Raw genomic sequence first — 16,561 nt, 5'->3', positions numbered from 1 at the left:
TATCCCAAATGCTACTGATAGCTATGGGAATCCAACAGTATGTTTTCTCAAGCTCTACTTCTGTTCTTGGTTGTATCCTCTGGCATAGCTGCAGTGTGTTCAGGCAGACACGATGCTCACCACAGAGCACAGCTAGAGACATTACATAAGCTCTTACTTCATCTTATACAATCCTAGGTGCTTGTCTAACACTGTGACACAGTACACATGTCAAAAATAGCATATTGCAGGTGTTTACAAAGAATGTGTCCAGACTGTGGTCACTTTTTTTTGGATATATTTCATTGGAAATCACTGGGGTTTGGACAGTGATTTTGAAATGTCTCAGTAACAGAGAATTGGATGAAATCAGATGACTATATATTCTTTTAATATTTGAAAATATTTTTAATGTGTTGAAGGTTCTTTCAGTTAGTGATTTCATTGGTTTCTGGGTTTGCCCCAAGACACTTCAACAAATGTTTTGGAAGTATGACTAGCCAATTGTAGGGCCGGATTTCCAAATGTCACTTCACAAAGCAGAGCCACTGCCAGTACTGAGTGAACTTATGTTACCCCAATCACATGCACACATTTTCCTGGAATTGTAATTTTTCTTAAGTAATATTTCCCTAGCAGTTGAGGAAAGTATCCTAACATGGTTTCTGAGTCACATTGCTAATTAAAGTGAAAAGTTTTGCCTGTTTGTATGGCACATTCACTGTGTGCAATGTGACATATGATACATCAACATGATGCAACTGTCTTGTAATTTAACACGACTCAGATATGATTCCTTTCCCCACTGCATGCAAATAGTGACTGCACTATAGTGACAATGAGTTCTCAAAACTAACTCAGCATGCTTCTGGTCTAAATAACGTGGTTCTGGCAAAGCCATCCTGACCTGATAATAAGCAGAGTAATCACCCCTTTCCAAATCCATGCAGTGCCCACACTGGATCACCAAATTCTATGTGTCCAAACATTTGTCCCAGTTTTGCTAAATGCCATTCTGCCAAAATGGTAAGAAGCCTAGGGGCGTTCTGCCACTTGCTGAATGGTCATACCCTTTAGGTCAGATCTGGGGTAAAAAGAAAACAAACATGCAGATATCCTTCAAAAAGTTATTTTTTCTTAATGTGAGCGAACTAAAATATCATTCTCAATAGTTCTACTATTCATTGATATAGAAACCCAAAGATAGCTCTTTTACAAAGATATTCAAGAAAAGAACAAATCCTGCTTGGTCTTCCCATGAGCAAATGGGGTCTCTGCAGCTGTCATGGAGGCACATAGAATTTTGTCCCTGTTCCCCAATTCTCAACAAGAATTATTAAGATTTGTAAAATGTGCTGGGGAAATAGGGATGAGGTGTGGAGTTTTATAAGGGACTGGCACATACTGGGACATATAAGGGTTTATTTAGGAAAAGTATCATATCAGGTTTACCTCCTTGCAGCAAAATAACTCAGGAGGCTTTTTACCCCAGCAGTGCCGTCAGTTTGGGACTACATCTAAAGTCAAGTCCAGGAAATAGTAATGGCTGGTTTTATAACTGGACTTACGTGCCCTGTGAGAAAGGTCTAAGAAAAACACCGACCCCAATCATTTTTATCAGTGATAATGATAAAAAGTACAGTACAAGATTTTTAATGAATGGGAATAACTGAGTTATCACCTACAACAACAGTACCTTACTTAATTTTCCCAGGCAGGCAGACGGGAGATAAGACACCAGCAAACCTTACTCAGATCTGAGTAGGGACAGTAGTGACCAGAACAAAACTTGCAGCCATACCAGCAGAGACCTTACAAGATAGATTTTGCACTATTTTTTCCCCTTTTCAAGCAGGTTATTCCTCTCCTAGCCCTGTTTGCCTCCTGTGGGAGCTGCATCAATACCACCACATCAGTGGTTAGAAACAAGGCAAATAAATCCCTGTGGGGGAGAAAGCACAAGCAAGCCACAGCAAACTGCCCTCAGACAAGCAACACTTGCTGAGCCTGAGTTGATTGCTTGCCCTGATTGCTCTGTGATCATGAATTAATAGAAGGTTCTCTACAGCCCTCTGAACCTGCCTTCCTGCCTCCCCTGGACTGTACAGAGCTCCAGATGTGAGCTATGACTGATGTCAAAGTTTAATTAGTGCTGTCTTCATTTCAAACCGCTGAATAATGGAATGAATTTCTCAAATGCTGCATCTGATTAATCTAAACAGCCTGGTGGATTTTTCAGCACTCTGCTCTATACACAGACATTACAATCCCAGCTGAGATGGCCTAGACTGGAGCAGCAGCTGGGAAGGATTTTTCTCATGAGTGAGAGCTGCTCTGGATAAAGCAGCAGTGTGCTTGTAATTTCCTTTCCCAACAGATAAGAGCCAAGGATGGATGCCGCATGGCATGGCAATATACAGGGTTGTTGTCTTATCCCTCACTGTAGCTTCTTAAGTCAGTAGCAGATAAGTCAGAACAAATTGGCTTTCTTCACAACCTCCCTGATAGTTTCCCAGTCCTGAAGGAAAAGCACAGGCAAACGTTTCTGCAGGAATGCTGCAAGTACATTTCCACATGTTCTTGGCTCATCATGCCTATCAGAGATTGTAATCACAGAGAATCAAGAGCAGCAGCGATAATAAGAAAACATATGAAAACCACAATTTCATAATCAGTATTTCAAAGAGTTTGTTAACTTTGAAAGGAAGCTGGATGTAAGGATGAAAAGTCTAGTTTAAAGAGTGAAATTGCTTCCAACAATCCTGATTGAGTTTTTTCTAGCTCCTGAGCAGCTGACTGTACTTCCAGGAGTTGCCTTTGAGGAAGAGAATCTATGAGATAGACGAACTGTTAGAATATATCTTTTCTGGAAAGTGAGCAACACTTGCAAGCTGTTATTAGAGTGCTGCATAGCATTTAGCTCCTATGTTAAATGTTATGCAGCATTTTTCAGATTTTTTATCTGAAAAACAGCATCAGTGATAATCAGACAAAATCTTACTCCCTGCTCTGCTAAGACTTGCTCAGGTTTTGTTGCAGAGCTCTGTTTTGGTTGCACAGACAGACTGCAGGTGGCTCCAGGAAGGAAGAGATGCAGAGCTTTCTGATTCCTTCAGCTCACGGTGGCTCTCCAGTATCTCCTTGCCTGCCCAAGGGCAAGGCGTCTCCACTAAGGTTTGTGGGGAACTGCAGTTTTGCTCTCGCCTTCAGCAGAGCAGGGCAGTGGACAAGGACCAGCAGCTGGCTTCTGCCTCTGTCCATCTCCCAGTGGCAACGTGAGATTGTTGAATCTAAGACCCTTCAGAACAAAAATGGCCACTTAAGCCTGTATCAATATTTGGTGCGGTGATAAAAAAGGGCTATTAGCTGTGGAAAAGATGTGCATGTAGCAGAGAGCAGCTGGCTCCAGGGCTGAGAATATCTACCCCCCTCTGTCTTCAGACCAGATTTCGTGTTCGATGATACTCCTTAGGCCTATCAGCCATGGGATTCTCTCTAATGAACCAAAAGAGAGTTTGTCCAAGGGAGAAAACCTCTGCAAAAAGAGAAAGCTCTGAGTTTATTGTAACTTGGGCATTACTTTCTCTTGCCTTCCTGATAATGAATAACATAAAGGGCAGAACAGTGCAGGGAGCACTGAGACTCACCCCCTTAGCGATCAGGACTCTGTGGCCTCATCAGAGAGACAGTTTTAGTGCTGGAAGACAGAAGTAGGTCTGACAAACCACTGGGGCTTTTCCTGGCAAAAGTCTTCTCGGCTCTGATGAATATAGGACATACCTCTTTCTACCTAATTTTAAAATTCTGGAAAAAAAAAATATAAAGTAGTCTATATCTGTCATTGCTGTATGGGAGAGGAAAAATCTGTTTGTGGGGGAGAAACAGGAAAGGTGACAGTTAAGTTTGTGGTGCTTTAGCTGAGGGGTTTCATAATGCAAGAGACTGGCAGGATAACACTTCAACAAGGCATTTTTAAGCATTTCATGATGAAAAAAATTAATGCTTAGACATCAGAAAACCCATGTGGAAATGTAATTGTTCACTAAGGATTTAGTCTGTCAGACTGGCAACCTGAATCAAATAACTGGAGTGTGAAATAGAGGGATTACTGCCAATGTTGACATGAGTTCAGCTGAGGAGTTGTGTCTGATACCTACATGATTGCCCTGCCCCAGACTGAGCTGCCTACTGCTTCCTGTCATGAGACTCTTTCCAGTTGCTTATAACATCACCAGACATTCAGTGTTCAAGCTGAAACTTTCCGTGCCAGATGTCTGCTTCTAAATGATTTTAATAACTTTTTGACTTAGTGAAAAGTGTCCCTGCCCATGGCAGAAGGGTTGGAATTAGATGATCTGTATGGTCCCTTCCAACCCAAACCACTCTGTGATTTTATGATCCTATGATTTGTTGTCTGGTCAAAATGGTTTGCTCGCAGTTAAGGACGAAGCTCCTTCTGTATCTGTGCAAAAACCTTTTCTGGAAATTTTGTCTTTGTAAATGTCCAGCATTTCCTTGTGGTGGATGAAATATGTGAAGTTTTGACACCCGAGGAAGCTTTGTTGGCACAGATGTGCCTCCTGCTCTCTCTGTAAATATCCACACAGATGTAACAGCAGCAGCTCACGGATGCTCAGCAGAGACTTGCCAGGGGTTAGCAGCTAAACTCTGCAGATGGGGCTTGTGCTGACTACACTCCAGCCTGGAGCTGAGCAGGACAAGGATGCAGACCAGCACAGGAGCAGCCCACAGACCTGAGAGCTGGGACAACACCATTCATCTCCCTCAGATTCTTTCAGGGGTCGGGCAACATGGGAAAGGAAGATGTCACATTTAAAGTGGAGAGGGAAGAGGAACATTAGCAGAAGAGTGCAAGACCTAGCCTGAGAGCATCTGGGGAGACCAGAACTAGAAACTGGGGTCAGGAAAATGGAAAGGCAAGAAGTTCTGACCATGAAAACAAAGCTAGAAGCTAGGGAAGAGGGGAACCATGATCAGTCGGGACAGGTTCAGTAGGGCACTGAGACTGTCACTGAGAAACTGAGACTGACCTTCTGAGAGTCAGAGGAAGGAGGAGGCTATCCCAGCCCAAAAGTAGGTGAGTGGGAAGGAAGGTGACACAAGGAGATGGCAAAAGGGATCGTGGTAGGGAAACCGACCTTAAGCCAGGGAGGTCCAGGAATACGGGCTGGGGATCCACTGATGCTGGACTGGAACAGAACAAAAATGGAGACAGGAGGGAAGAACTGGGGTCTGGCAGACAGGGAATTAATGGGCTTGGTGTACACGTGGGGAATAAAAGAGAGTCCTGTATCCAGAAGAGTATGGTGTTTCCGAAGGGCTAGGAAAAGTCAAGCACAGCAGAGATACTCCCTGAGTTACAGCAACTTGTAAATAAGCTTTTAACCTTCACAGCATTATTGAGGGTCACTGTGGCAGGGGAAAAGAGAGTATTTAAATGCTTAACCCCCTGAAACTCTATCACGTGATACCACTCTGACACCACCTGATAGTTTAGTCCATCAACAGGTTTAAAACTTCAAGTGTCCTGGGTTGAGCTTAGTTACCTGGTCTGCTATAACAACGATAGAGGGGGGGATGCTTTCTGTGTCTCATTAATTGTGATTAGCACCTACATCCTGACCTTGTGTTTTTTATCCCGGCAATATTACTGTTGATCTTAAAGAACTTTTTTAAAATAAGATATGATAGGTGACTACAATATATTACTTCTGTGTTCTGCAAGTAAAATCTGAGGTGCAGTTGGTAAGAATACAGATAACCCTGTGTACAACAAAGCACTATAATATACCCCACACACATGCACAAAAGCCCACATGCCATAAATGCTAAAACAACCCAGAAACCTAATACACTATGTCAAACATGAAAATAAAAATAATTAACAGCTTAGCCAAAAATCTATCAGAAAGAGGCAGAACAAGCAGGAAAACAAACAAACAAAAACAAACAAACAACACAGTCTTTTCCTTTTGGTAATCAGCAGCCAATGCATGTGAAACATAGTCCTTTTTAGCGTGATCTACATAATACCTTCATGATAGTCTTGGAAACTAACAGTTATTTTTATTAAATAGAATACCCAGCATCTAGTCTGGCTCCTTGAGAGTGGTAGCCAAATTACAATGAAAACAATTACAAATATGCATATGCTTGCTAGGCAATGTCATCACAGTCAATAAACTATAAACCAGTTTAAATGAGCAAGAAGAGCTCTTGTATGTATGCTGGGCAAAATGGATGTGGTTTCAAAATTTAATTAAAAGGCTCTTAACTAACTAGTGATTTGCTAATAAACTGAATAAACTTGTGTTCCACGTGAGGGAAGAATTATCATCATTGCCAATTATACAGTGGTTAGTATGCTATATTAGAAAGTGCTTTCTGATTTAAGTAAAGAGATTCCTACATGTGAGTAAACATTGACTTGTCATGCAGTGCAATGTATATAAGAATGAAGGCAATGTATATGAGAATTATTGCACTGGTCTTCATGCCTTCCAAGTCTTGATAGCTAAGGTTGTAAATTAAAAGCTTGTGAATGGTGAGCAGGCAAAGGCTTTAGGCATTAGTCATCCTGAAAACACATTGCTCACCACTGCTAACTTCTTGTGCTGGCAACAGAAATCTGCAATTAAGTACATAATTTAGCCTTTCTTTTCTAAACCTCAGGTCAACATGAAGTGCAGTTCACAGAGTAGTGTGTGGTCATCTCTTGCAAGCAGGAGGTTTTGTGAAGTGAAAACAAACCTATTAGCTTGTTTTGCTCTGTCAGTGAGAAACAAATAATTTGTTCTGGACCACACACTGAATTAATCATTTTTGGACACACTACACATGCAGAATCTTGTTCCAGCTTTTGTTCAGATTTTTCTAAATGATTGTCCTGGCTGTTCTCACATTTTCTCAGAAAGTTAGACAAAAAAAAAATCATACTCTCAAGGTGAAACTTCAGCTTAAATTTTCTTGCATGCATTGCATTCAGAATAAAGTTTGAATTTCGGGCAATGTGCCCTATTATTACTATTTGCTGCTTATTTTAAAGTCTTGGACAACATTTCTTAGTAAAACAAAAGAAAAATATTTCTCAGATTTCTGGCAAACAAGTAAGCAACTGATGAACAAGTGTTTTTAGAGGAAAATTTTCAACACCAGTGTTCTTACTTCTGAAATCATAAATACATGAAATAAAAAAGTGCATTTAAAAAGTATCCCAAGTGCTCTGACTTCTGCTTAGTTTTGTATTTTCCTTTTGCCTTGCATGACTGATACTAAAAGTTTAATACAAGAACAAAGTATATTAAAATTAATTAATAACAGCTAATAAAAATAATAAAGTAATAAACAATTTATATGTATTTAACTTCTATATAGATTCTCTTTCTTCTATGGCTGAACAATCACACACACACACACACACAAAAAAGCACACACAACAAAACAAAACAGACAAAACAAAGCAAAAAAACAAAAAAAAACAAACACCAAAACAGCAAGAAGCTCACCAACTTGCACATGAAATTTATATAATTCTGGCAATGTGGATTATTAACCATGTCAATAAATAGAGATCACCTACCTTCACAGATCCATTCTCATACTCAGATCCTTGCAGCAAATGCAGAAAAGAAACTATGAAAATATTCACAGTTGCCCACGGTTTGTACATTCTGATGTTTAAAATCCACAGGTTACTATGCAATCGTTGTCATACAGCTAGAGGCGTCTCTTTTGAAATGCATTTCTGTATCACCAATGCAGACAAGAAAAGATTCCAGTTTTTCTGTCATAAACTCACAGAAGATTCCAAAATGCAAGAGCAAATATCTAGCTCTTTACTCTTCTAAACAATTATTTTGAACAATTCACCTAGACAATGTAATTTCTTAGAGCAGATTTTACATGCACTTGAAAGAAAATCATGATAAGGGTTTAAATAGATTTCTATCTGTATGTATACACACACACTCTCACAAGTGATCAGGTTTGGATTCCAGTTAATGAAGTTAATATATCTTCCATCAAGGCACAAAGAGGTATTCAAAATCCATCTGTGGTCCAGAAAACTGCAGAAATCTGCTCTATTCTGTGCTCCGTCTTACAGCAGCCTTTTCAGATGGTAGTGTAATGGCCAATGTTTTGAGCTAGAGAGCTGTAATCCAACTCTGTATTAAAACTTTTTTCACAACCTTCATGGAAGCTTGCAGAAGCATGTGTCTTAAATCTGATACAGACTTTGGCAGTAACACAGTCAAATTTTGGCTCTAATCCCATTTTGTCCCTACCAATAGCATAGCAGTTTTTAAACTAACTGATGCAATCTAGACTCCCATTATTTTAAAGAAGATTACCTGAAACATGAAACTTCAGCACACGTTTCTTACACAGCATACAGATTTTTTTTCTTTTTTTTTTTTAAAAAAAAAAAGAGAGAGGGAGAGAAAGGAAAAGAGAAAGAAAGACCATTTTCTTTTATGTAGCATAAGGTTTTAAAACCTTATTTTAGATTATTAGTTTAGATTTTAAAAAGGAAAGTTTAAAATTTATATTTATTTTTATTTTTATTTTATATTTAAAAACACACAGGGTTTTTTATTTTTTTAATGAAAGTTCAGAAAGTAACAGATATAAAAGGAATAAATCTTTTTCTTTTTTTCAGCAAAATAGAATCTCTCTTTCTGCCCCAAGATAAAAAGATCTTGAATATTCTCTGCACTTTTCCACAGTTTAAAGCCAAAATGGATAGCAAGCATTTAAATTTATAACATAGACAAAGGCTCTAATAATTACACATGTTAAGTCTTTATTGCTGTACTCATGTAATAGTTAATATTCAGGAGAATAGCTCCACTCTCACACAGCTTAGGGTTTGCAGAGCTCCAGTTGTTACCATAAAACAGTCTGGTAGCTAATATTTCATAGCACTGCTTTCCTACCTCTGACTTCCAAGAAGTAGCTCTCTTAAATACAAGCCATATTTCTGTTGCTATCAGTAAGGTTGCATAATTTCTTCCTAAGAGTTCATCACAAATGGATATGATAGAGAAAATTATTTGAATCTGTTTTCTCCAGTTGTTGCCAGTTAACTGTGCCATCATGTTTTAAAAACACATATGTGACTGAATAATTTTAACTGTTGTCTTTCACCATTTGTTTTGTGAAAGCAATTTATTCTCCCTTTTTTCTAGCTGGTGGCTTCTTTCCCCACCTACCCTGCAGTGGTTCGTGTAAGGACAGCATGAGTTTCATTCTCTGAGCTATGTGAGAAAGGTCCTCTGCTCTGCATACCTCCTTCTCCCCCTTCCACCTTGCACCCCACCACACTGCTGGCTGTGTTCATGCAGTTTCACCAGCCCCACACCACCGGGGATGTTCTGTATCAATGCTGTAGCCTGCCATTGAAAGACATCAACTATTTCATTCATCATTTCAAAGGAGCATGTTATCTCTTGCTTATGTACGGTCACTCTGACCTCATTTAGTTTCCCCATTTCCCTTCTGATGCCGATAGCCATCTGCTTGCAGGAACTGAAACCCTGCGGAACAAAATGAATGCTCCTTAGCCTTGAGCACGCTACTTCAGCTCAAGGGACCAAGCCCAAAATAGTCACTACAAGGTCAGGACTGCATGATAATAACTCTCTATTGACCTGTAGTTATCTGGAGGGGGTATCTGCCTACAAACTTCTCTCATGTATGGTGATCATTAATTGAACACAGACCCTGATTCACAACACAGGCAAGAAGCAATACATCCTTTGTGCCCTAAAGCCTGGTCACCGGAGTATTACTGACACAGCCTGTCTCCAGAATGGTTCACGGATGAGCTTCTCTGTTCCTCTGGAAGGGCTGGCACAAAATTTCACCTTTTCTTCAGCCAGACCAGGTAACTGGAGCAAGCTTTCCTTCCAGCCGCTAGTCAGGCTGTTTCTGGCTGGTGCCCTCGAACAACATCACTGCTCCGCTTCACTTTGTAAGGTGGCAGAAGCAAGGGACAACCCAGCAGCAGCACGGAAGGTCCTGAACACTAGCTGTGGAATTCCTCCTGCATCCCAGTGGGTGTTTAACTGGTTATAGGACGTGAAAGGGCTTGGAGGGATGGAGAGTGTAAAGGCCTTGTGGTGATATGATCTGAAAACTAGTAAGGAAAACACATGTCTAAGAATGAGAGCGCAGCTCAGCTCTCAGATTTAAATCAAAATGGGAAAAGACACAAACACAAGGGCTATCGCAGTCTCAGCCTCACGGTGAGAATGGCAATGGCCTTTCCGCCCTTGTGGGACCCACAAAACCTACTTCAGGGACTATTAACAAACTAGCACTAGAAAACCAAGGCTGTTTGTTTTGGAAACACTGGCGGGAAACACCTCAATAATGTTTTGTTTGTGTTTTAGTTCGTCACTGCTATTAACCAAATTCAATTCTGAATCACAAAAACATTTAGAAAGACCAAAATTATGTCTTTCTGGAAGCAAAATGTTCATCACATCTGTCTGCCCAGCTCTGGCTTCAGTGGGCTTTTTGGCAGGAATACTGAACTGAACCTCTGGCACCGAATCAAATCCATTTAAAAGAGCAAGTTAGATGCTGCAGGCAGAAGATACACAATACTTAATCTCTCCCTCAGGGCTCAGACACAAAGACTTGCAAAGGAAGAAAAACACCTTTTGCTAACTGCCATGGACTTCAAATCTAGCTCAAAGCTGTTAGCGAAAGAACAGACAAAGCAAGAGAAAACAGTTGCTAGAACAGCAGAGTAACTCTGATGATGGACTTTTGGGAACAGCTTCCTTTCACCATTTGCTCCACGGTCCCTGTCCCTTCCCCTATTCCTCTCGTCTCTCCTCTCCAATGTGGGATGTGAATAAGGGCTCTCTCCAGCATTACCTCAAGCCTACTCTTCACACACGTTTCTAACAATTTTTCCTGCCTGCTGCTGCACTGATAACAATGTAGATAGTACTCTAATGCTAACTCTAAGTATTTTGAGATTACACTGCAGGTTGCCTGCAAGAGCAGTGAACAAACTGTCCAACCGGATACCTCCTAGGACTATGACCTATGCTTTCTTTTACTATCTAAACACAAATTAACACTACTAGCACTACTAGCTTTTGTTTTTATCTCCTTTTACTATTGCAAATCTACCTGTTTAGTTCTGTGCGTGGCTCTGCTCTGCATTTTTTTAAAGCTAACACTGTAGAATGAAGTATTTCAATAAATTTTGCATGACTGCTTGCATTACTGCACTTTGGTGGCTGAATATACAGCTCCATTGACACCAACAAAGTTAAATTCTGTTAAATGAAATAAGTCTTTATTTTCCTACTTTATCACTTCTGGCTTAGCAGTTGTTTCATACTATGGCAAACCAGTAAACTCTTTGAAGGAAAAACTTAAAATATTTGGTTTAATCTATTTCAAATTTTGATCAATGCTGAAGTCTCAAATGAATGAACAATACGTATGAAAACAAGTTTAAATCTCTATCTATAAACATTATAGATTATTTATTCAATATTATCATAAGCAAGCATATGAGTCTTAATTCCAAAGTAACAGTTTCACATACATTCCACAGAAACCCCGATTCACTGATTGTTATAAATTTTTTTGGTGGAAGAGAACATAAAAATAAATAAATAAATAATAAGGTATATATACCTAGAAACAGACTAATAATATTTTACTGATACTTTCCTCTAATTTGTAAGATAGAATATGCAGACCAAGTACAGCTTACTTACCAGGACTTTTTATTGAGTTGCATAGCAGGTTCTATATTTAGGCTTTAGACTATAAATAAATAAATAAATAAATAAATACCTTATAAATTTATTGCATGCTTGCATGCCCAAAGAACAGAAGAATTTATTGGCTATACTGTACAACCCATATTCTTTAAGCTGAAATTCTTTCATCTGATAAAATAAATTCTTTTTGTTATCTGAAAATAACATACCTGCAGATAGGTCCAGACCTGTGTCACTATTTGCCAGACAAAACTACTAGGGAAACACCTCCAAAAATATCTTCACTGAGAGAAATGTAGCAAAACACACACACAAAAAAAGGTACTTCAGACCTTTTACCACAAGAGTAAATCATGAATCAATAGGAATACTCAGATAACATAACATTTGTGACTATATGCCCTAAATAAACTCTAATTTAATCAATCACTCTCAGATAGCATAAATTAAATTGGAGATCAATAAAGGTGATTCATTGCCTTTACTTCAAATATTGTATTCTTCTATTAGATACTTTGCGCTGGAGAACTCTGCACAGCTTCAAGTCTCAGCATGGAGTAATGTTCATGGAACTAATATAATTCCCAGTGAAGGTCATTAAGTAAGCATTTGTAAGATGATTCTATGAGCAGATCTGTACATTCCCTCTAAAAAATTCTCACACAGAGGAACTTTTGTTTTCTTGAATATTACATAGAGAAAGAAAAAATGGGTCAATTATCTCAAATACTGCAAACAAGAAACTAACTTATATTTAATATAACACTCATGATACAGCAATTTGAGGCCGCTGACTTAGTAAAATTACTAAATTTATTATAAATTGTTAAGTAGTTATTTAAAATAGGTTTAAATAATGCAAAGGTTAATATAGCAGCTACTGGAATTAGAAATTTCTGCCAAATACGAGAGTGTTCAGGACATCACACTAAATGCTAAACTGGATTGATAGAATTAATTTAGAAACAAAAGCAAAATCTAATAGCCAGATTCATGGCTTGCACAGTGCACACCGGGCAGCCCCAGGACCAGCCCCACATACCAGCCAGGTGGCTGTGGCACCTTGTGAGGTTACTCTTTAGCTACCCTTCAGATAGACAGCCTCATCGTCTCCTTGCTGCTGTGAGCCTGGAGCTCAGTGCAGGCTGAAAAACCTGCCTGAAAAGTGGGCCACATAACTAGGCGTTGGGCATCCACTGCACTCCAGGCTGAGGTGGCTAAACCGCTATCGATAGCCAATCTAGCTAGACTAAAGGTCGCTAGGGAATGCCTGCACAAGCTACAAACACACCCGCGGCTGAAGGGCAGACAAACTCTCAGATTTAACACAGGTGAACCACAATATCCATGGGTTCGGTTCTCCACCACGCTGCACAGAGGCCTAGTTCGGAGGAGGGACTCTACTGTTAACTGCATGCTGCAGCAGGATAGATGTCAACACCGGGCAGATGAAAACCACAGACATTTGGGGCTGAGCTTCTGAGTGATGAACACACCTTTACACTGCTCTGTCTTTGAAAGGCTCTACCCCAGCCTCGCAAAGGGCACGGCTGCCTTGTCACCCTTTTCTAGTTCATATTTCTAACTTCTTAGTGGGCATGGCTGCTGTGATGAGTGACAGCTTTACCTAGCCAAAGTATGAAGAAATCACTGTTTCCTTGGTGTCTGTTTGTGTAACTTCAACTTCTAAGGAACCTAAACTACATTGTCCTTATTCCAGAGAACCTAATTTTTCTCTGGATTCCTGCAACCCAATATCTACAACAATGGAAGCCTGGCTTGTCTTCACCTCCATCTGTATTTACATAACTGTTAATGAGGGCACAACTGGAACAATAATCAGACTTTAATTACAGAGGCATGTAATAGCACTCACAACCCCTGATTTCTCTTGTGACTTATTCTAAGTCACTATTTTTTTTTATAAAAGAGTGAGGCAAGCTAAACAGGAAGGTAAAAAAAAAAAAAAAGAGTTCTCAAGGTTAAGGAGAAGAAAAAAGAAGAGAAAAGAAGAGAAAAGAAAAGAAAGGAAAGGAAAGGAAAGGAAAGGAAAGGAAAGGAAAGGAAAGGAAAGGAAAGGAAAGGAAAGGAAAGGAAAGGAAAGGAAAGGAAAGGAAAGGAAAGGAAAGGAAAGGAAAGGAAAGGAAAGGAAAGGAAAGGAAAGGAAAGGAAAGGAAAGGAAAGGAAAGGAAAGGAAAGGAAAGGAAAGGAAAGGAAAGGAAAGGAAAGGAAAGGAAAGGAAAGGAAAGGAAAGAAAAAAAAGAGGAAGGAGTGAGGGGAGAGGGGAAGAAGAGGTAGAGGTCTGACCAAGGAGCAAAAGCCATCCTTCACACCTTCACAGGGGATGTGACTCCAAATTGACTGTGAAATGCTCATTGGCTGGTGTTTGAGTACATCAGAGGATCCCTAACTTTTTGAGTCAGGTGCCTTAAAATGCTCAGAAAGTCAATAAAGGAGGCATATACCAAGAGGATGAATTCAAAGTCAATAGTTCAATATCTACCTTTAATCTGAAACAATAGCCAAGGGAGGTATAACTGCAAAACACGAGTATCTAGATGGATTAATTCTGTCTGGATTGTGAGCAAAAATAGGTGAAATCTTGTGTGCTTACATTGAAGAAAATGGTAACAACAGTCATTTTCTCCAGTATGCACATCACTGTTGCTAAATCATCCTCGGTCATAAGGGTATGCACAGCTTGCACCAACTTGTATAACTGAATAGACATTTGTTGTATTATGCATATCAAGCCTAGAGTTTCTCAAGAGAAAGATGTGACTACAGATGACATCGACATCTTTAATCTTTCAAATTATGGGAATTGTCTTGAGTAAGTGAAAGAACCTTATCTGCTCCTCCTGCACACCAGGAGAAACTCTCTAGTGCGGCTGAGTACAAGGTAGCATCAGCTGACTCTTCAGTCAGAACAAAATGTTAGATATTTCCACGTGAAACAGAAACAACGCAGCCTGTACTTTAAAACTTTCCATTTGCTCATCCAGCACAGTAGAGTCCTATGACAATAAAAATGAAATGGCTGCAAGCTAGATGGTGGCAGCAGAGCATCTACAAGACATCATGAAGACTGACACATCCTTTTTATGACCACAGTTTCATTATAATACATCAATTAGATGTGAAAATGCTAATTTAATCTAGTGACTGTTACATTCTTAGAGACTGAAGAAGAAATACATGTTACAGACCTTGTCAGTTGAAGCCGAATTCATACAAAGTTATTTTCTGAAGTGGCCTTACAAAAAATAACCTTCAAGTACTCCTGGAGAGCTCCACCCAGCTCATCATGACACTTCTTTGAGGTAAGCAGGCTTTGTGAGAAAAGAAGGAAATTCAAGATTAATTTAATCTTTGCATTTCAGACAACAGGCTAGACTGCCAAAATAAGTAGTCAGTGGAACTGAAGTCATGGCTTAATCTATCATAATAAGGCCACAGGAAAAAAAGAAAAAAAAAAAAAAAGGCTTCCCAACTGATCATATTTACCTATAGCATAAATTAGTCATTGTCCTTTTTTTCTGGACATCTTAATTTTATCCAGTCAAAAAGAAACATTCTTAGTCAAAAGTAATGTAAAATACCTCAAATTCAAGCACTTGCCTAATTCTGTTGTCCAGTCAAGGAGATGATTCCTTGGAATAAGCAGAAAGTACCCCTTGGGAACATTTTCTGTTCACAAGTCCCAAACTCTTGACCCACTAGGTATGGCCAGAGTATACCGTGACAACATTCCTGCCTCTCTAGGCCAGCAAGAAACTCAGAGAAGTCTTAAAAGATGCCAAGCCATAAAAACAAATAGCTTCATGCTGCCTAATTTCCCCTCTCTGCCTCTCCCTGTCTTCATCAAAAACAAAGCAGTTTTTTCTAAGATCTTTTAGCAGTAAAAATACAGCAGAACAACTATTTTCACCCTGCATTTCTATCAAATTAAGACCCCACTCCTAATACAGCCATTTTCACAAATAAGAGCAACTAACAGATGAGAAAGAACATACAGAGAAGTAGAAGGATGGAGGTTCAGAAGGAGCAAATTTTGCTGCAAGTCCTAGACAAAATGAAATTAGTTTGTGGGAGGTATGACAGCAAGTAGGTGCCAATAGAAGGGTTTATACGTTTATTTTCTACAAGTGATTTCCCTGCTTACTTTGTAACACCCTGAAACAACATCCTTGAAGTAATATAAACGTATATAATAGATGGTCTGAGAACAAGTACATCATCATCGTAACTGACCTTGCACCCTGAGAACATGCACATAGTGGTTTGCAATGACAGCAGATCCCCCACAAGTTAATATCAGGATTTGTATCCATTTGAGGGCACTTTACAGTCACACTCGGTAATCTGAAAATAAAGTCCATCTGGTGCAACTTAAAGTTTGGGGATGAAATGTTTATTATTTACTTTTGGTTTAACTCCTTTAATATTCACAAACACTAGGCCAATAAAAGGATAAGTTAGCTCCCTGACGTCAGCAGCAAAGAATTAATGATCTCTCTCTTGAGGATGTTTAGAGAAGTAAATGTATACTTGAAGTGTATATATTACAAAGTTCATCTCTGGCTCTAACAGGATGATTTTTTTCACACTTAAAACACAAATGTACTTCTACCCTTTTCCAAAAAAAAAAAAATAAATAAAAAACATGCTTCCTATCTTTATTACTTCCTATTGCTATCAATAATGTATACTGACATAAAAATAATTTTTTAATCTCACCTTCCATTTCTTATTGAACGTACAATAAAAGACGGCCTGCCATGTGGCTTTTGTGAAGAGTTTTAGAG

General features: G+C 39.2%; 1 protein-coding gene across 2 annotated transcripts in view; it reads right to left on the bottom strand.

The window, feature by feature from the left end:
* VEGFD (vascular endothelial growth factor D) overlaps positions 1 to 16,561 on the bottom strand; it is a 42,059-nt gene that overhangs the window by 21,789 nt on the left and 3,709 nt on the right. Inside the window, exon 1 of one of the 2 annotated variants that reach the window (XM_005015182.5) lies at positions 7,580 to 8,234. The exons of the other annotated variant lie outside the window; for it this stretch is intronic. Within the exon in view, the coding sequence (XP_005015239.1) occupies positions 7,580 to 7,669 (90 nt within the window). The 5' untranslated portion in view covers positions 7,670 to 8,234. Of the gene's footprint in view, positions 1 to 7,579; positions 8,235 to 16,561 lie in introns of those variants that run through there. 2 annotated transcript variants of the gene reach the window in all.

The sequence above is a fragment of the Anas platyrhynchos genome, chromosome 1 (assembly GCF_047663525.1).
Source record: "Anas platyrhynchos isolate ZD024472 breed Pekin duck chromosome 1, IASCAAS_PekinDuck_T2T, whole genome shotgun sequence".
Lineage (NCBI taxonomy): Eukaryota > Metazoa > Chordata > Aves > Anseriformes > Anatidae > Anas > Anas platyrhynchos.
The sequence above is the reverse complement of the archived record's forward strand: the minus strand, read 5'-3'. Positions and strand labels throughout refer to the sequence as shown.